Source organism: Hibiscus syriacus, unplaced genomic scaffold (assembly GCF_006381635.1).
Source record: "Hibiscus syriacus cultivar Baekdansim isolate YM2019G1 unplaced genomic scaffold, ASM638163v2 tig00109945_pilon, whole genome shotgun sequence".
Taxonomy (NCBI): Eukaryota; Viridiplantae; Streptophyta; class Magnoliopsida; order Malvales; family Malvaceae; genus Hibiscus; species Hibiscus syriacus.
This window is the reverse complement of record NW_024062535.1, coordinates 899,909-903,926: the sequence shown is the minus strand read 5'-3', so window position 1 is coordinate 903,926 and position 4,018 is coordinate 899,909. Positions and strand designations below refer to the sequence as shown.

Here is a 4,018-nt window from a genome sequence, read left to right as displayed (position 1 = left end):
TTTTGGTCACGAGGCGATTTTCTCATATTAGTTTTGTCACCCTAAACTCCATTCCCACCGGATCTTGAAATATTAGTTTTGTCACCCTAAACTAAACCCATTCCCACAACTCTGCCGGATTAAATTATTTAGGGTAATTAAGTATTTAGTCACCGAATTCTCACTTTAATTCTGGTTTGGTCATACAATTATTATTTTTTTCAAATTCATATATTAAGTTATTTTTTGATTCTATTTTGATCATCCACAATTAGAATATTAACAATGATGTTAACATGTCACCATAAGGTAATACCATATCATCAATAAAAAAAATCACTTCAACAGTTTTATTTATTTTTTAACGACACGACTAAAATAAAATCGGAACGTAATTAAATATAATTTAAAAAATAATAATTAGACAATGAAAACATAATAAAAGTGATTGTTGATTGACTAAATACATAGTTTACCAGATTATTTGTTACTTTATTAGCATTTTTAATGCTCAAATGCATTCACTCGCCAATTAATAGTTTATAACTACCCCTTTTAATATTTTGATGTTATTGTATAAGAGTTAGGTGCGAACTCTAGTTAAATGTGAATGATTATCGACATTTTTTTATATTTTTTTGAATTAATCACTGGTATCCGATTTATTAATCGACTAATTCAGATCAAGTACTGTAAATGTGAGGGCAACCATCCCAACCCAATTTGTTTCATTCACAAATATCAAGGTTTGAACCCTTGAACTTGCGTAAGAAATCTAGTATATCATCCCACCAAACTAATTGGTTCAGAATAATTTCCATAAAATTTATACAAATTTGTTTATCGTCATTGTGGAAAAACTAAAACAAGTCAACATACTAAGTGAATACAGCGACTGAATGAAGCCAGTTTATTGCCAAAAAAAACATGGGTTGATTTAATTGATTGTATATATAATGAACAGTTTATGAACAGATTATGCAATAGGGTAGAGCAAGTTGTGTTCTGTCAAGATTGTGGCAGATTTAGGAACTAACAATAAATGAGTTTGGGATGACTACATTGAAACAATGTGGGGTACGGAAAAAGTGCCTGGAAGAAAAATGGAACTTCAAAGCAAGTTGTGTCCTAATCAATGCATCACAAACTCTTTCTTTACCTAAACGTCCATCCCCAGGACATGCTCTACTCTCCCATTACTTTGGCTCCACGTCATCATCCATTTATATATATATATATACTGTTCTAAAGATAAAGTAACGAACTTAGTATATCATATGCGTGTACAGTAAACCAAGGAAAAACACACTTGAAAATAAATGGGATTAGTGCTTGAAATTTCATTCAACTGCTACACTAAAAGCATTGGATGGGAAGCCTAAACAGAGATTTGATATAAGAACTCGCAACAAATTCTAAAGCATAGCTGGTGATCAAGGAAAAAAAATTCACATTTAACTAGTGAGTTCTCATGAAAGAGCAATTGAAATTTTCAATTCTGACAAGCTCAACTGTCAAAGACAGCAGTATAATCTTATTGCTTATCTGTCCAGATTTCCCTATTGATGGGTATTGACCATATCACATAGAAATGTCATACATTTTTTAAGCAATCCGACCTCAACTTACAGGCAATTGTTAACAGTTTTAGAACCTAGACTCAAAATAAAGAACCGCCAAAACTAGGCAGTTGGCACCACAAGCAAATGCTGTAATTTAACATGGCTGCAGTAAGATAATGAAAGACAAGATCAAACAACTATACTCACTCCATCTGATTATTTAGCTGATTCGGCAGCCTCAGCAGTTTTGACTTCTGTTGGGCACTGGGATACATAAGGTTTGAGCTGCAAGAATGAAAAGATCAACCCCGATCAGCAACAATAAATGCAGACACTTTGTCGGTGATGCTGCAAATTACAAAATAAAGACCTGAACTGTTTATGAAACAGAACAGGGACATCTAGCCACTGGTGTCCTTTATCAAAATCTCCTTTGAGGACCTATACAGTGAATGACTTGAGTGTGGAGATCAGAAAAAATGCCAGCTATCAGCTAAAATATAAAGGTCAGTGATACAAAGAACATGCTAACTTGCAATTCTATCACAAATGCGGATTTGGCGTGTCAATACAGAAATACATTTCTATCTTTTTAAAGTGATTCCTAACTTGCAATTCAACAATCAACAGATTGAAAACATTATAGTACAAAAGGAAATGAGAAATGGCATTGGGTTGGGATATAGAGCATAAGCGGAATGATCTTATTTCAGTTCCAAACAGACAGCAGATTGGTTTCGTGGACATTCAACTACAATGTTTCTATAATTCCCATGACTATGGGCCTCATATGTACAAGTCCACTTAAAATCAAATTTGGGAAGGGAAGGCTTAATAAGTTTCTGACATAAGCAGGACTTTGCACCTAATTTAGAATTATTTATAGAAAAATTGATAAATGGAAACACAAAACCGCAAGCAAGTAATAAAATTACCTTGAAGTCAGTCAAATCAGGAACCACATAGTTTGGCAACTTCTCCTGCATCACAACATATCCTCCTGCAGTGCATCTTTCAGTTATATTACGAACAAAAAGCACATACACAGTTCAAGCAATTAGAATTACATCGTTTCACACAACAGTTCAAAACCATTGGATTATACTCCATGAAGTTAATATGAACTTGTTTTCATAATATTTCATCACATGGCTCCAATATTTGGTAATAACCTAACATGCACCAAACTACTGGATTTTTGAACTAGCAATCATAGCAATAAAGCCTAATAAAACGAGCTTCTTCACTTATCCAAAATCAAAATCAGCCTTTTCATTGGATTATTAAGTGGATTTTATCCACAGTCACATAAACCCCCGCATCGGATCTTGTTTCTTAGGCTTCATTTGGTTAATGTTTGCTTTTGAAACGTGGAAATCGCAAAAAAAAAAAAAAAACTCAAATCAAGGAACAAATAAAAAAATGCCAATGTAGCAATCAAACAGAACCTTACCATTTTTAGAGGGTTATATTCACGTCCATAAGATTACCCATTATATTAGAGTATAATATGCAGCACTCAGTTCGAGACATTTTGATACTTAACAACTAAAGTTCTATCTCATGACGCTCCAGAAGCGTTAGGAACGGCAATGACTGAACCCAATTAATCAAGAAAACGAAAACAATGTTTTGCGAAGTCCATTACTTGTAAAATATTGAATCCCTAGTTACAGAGAATACACAGACAAGTAAATAACCATTCCCTTAAGATACCAAGCCTAAAATCAAATGAATCAAATATCATAAGCATAAATCCACATCACTAATAAAGATTTTTATGCTCGTCCAACCTGAACATTTCACTAAAAAATCACCAAAATAGAAAAGAAAAGAAAATAGTAAAGAAGCGAATGGAACCTTTGCGAGTGTGGAAACCAGTAGGCTTGCAATTTTTTCCCTTGTAGTAATCTCTTGGAGCTCTTTTCGAGGAGAGAATATTGAGCGATGAGGTTCGCTTCCTTCGAAACGCCCTTCCTATCCCTAATATCAATCCCAGCGGCATTGTCCCCTCGTCTTTACAAAATTATTAAACCTGCAACCAGAACTAAACCTTTACATATATATATAATCAAGCATTACGGGAACAAATAGAAGCAACAGAAAACTTAATGTTTATCAAGGGTTTAGCAGATCGAAGAAGCAAATATGAGCAAAGAAGGGTTTAGGTTTCTGGTCTTCTTCATAAGAATAATTAGGAAAAACGGCGACGTTTCCGTAGGCCCATTAATTTTGTGTAAACTGACATGGGTTTAAACATCTGAGAGTATAGTTTTTCTCCAAGAAACATTTGAACTCGTTCTTTTGATTCTTGGGGTGTTCAAGGTATGGAGGCGGTAAACCTGTCGGTCACCATGGTAACTCAGGCAGAAGAAATAACTTGATGGCGTAAGCATAAAGAGATTCAGAACAATTGAGGAAGATGATGCTTCGAAAATGATGAACCGAGAAAGGTCGTGGAAAGATGCAGTCGCAAA

The 4,018-nt window shown here is 34.3% G+C and overlaps 1 protein-coding gene across 1 annotated transcript; it reads right to left on the bottom strand.

Annotated features, from left to right (window-relative positions):
- Positions 1–1,488: 1,488 nt before the first annotated feature.
- Positions 1,489–3,576, bottom strand: LOC120210942 (39S ribosomal protein L41-A, mitochondrial-like). Its single transcript, XM_039209584.1, has 3 exons — positions 3,402–3,576; positions 2,477–2,541; positions 1,489–1,826 (listed from the first exon to the last, which is right to left on the bottom strand). Exons 1-3 carry the CDS (start codon positions 3,544–3,546, stop codon positions 1,758–1,760), a joined length of 279 nt encoding a protein of 92 aa, XP_039065515.1. The 5' UTR covers positions 3,547–3,576; the 3' UTR covers positions 1,489–1,757.
- Positions 3,577–4,018: the final 442 nt, after the last annotated feature.

What these genes read in the sequence shown, in the direction of transcription:
- LOC120210942 (XM_039209584.1), bottom strand. Translation starts at nt 3,546, where the DNA reads ATGCCGCTGGGATTGATATTAGGGATAGGAAGGGCGTTTCGAAGGAAG. An exon ending in TGGTTTCCACACTCGCAAAG is followed by an intron (nt 2,542 to 3,401) that starts GTTCCATTCGCT and finishes GATGCACTGCAG; the next exon opens with GAGGATATGTTGTGATGCAG. An exon ending in CTGATTTGACTGACTTCAAG is followed by an intron (nt 1,827 to 2,476) that starts GTAATTTTATTA and finishes TCATTCTTGCAG; the next exon opens with CTCAAACCTTATGTATCCCA.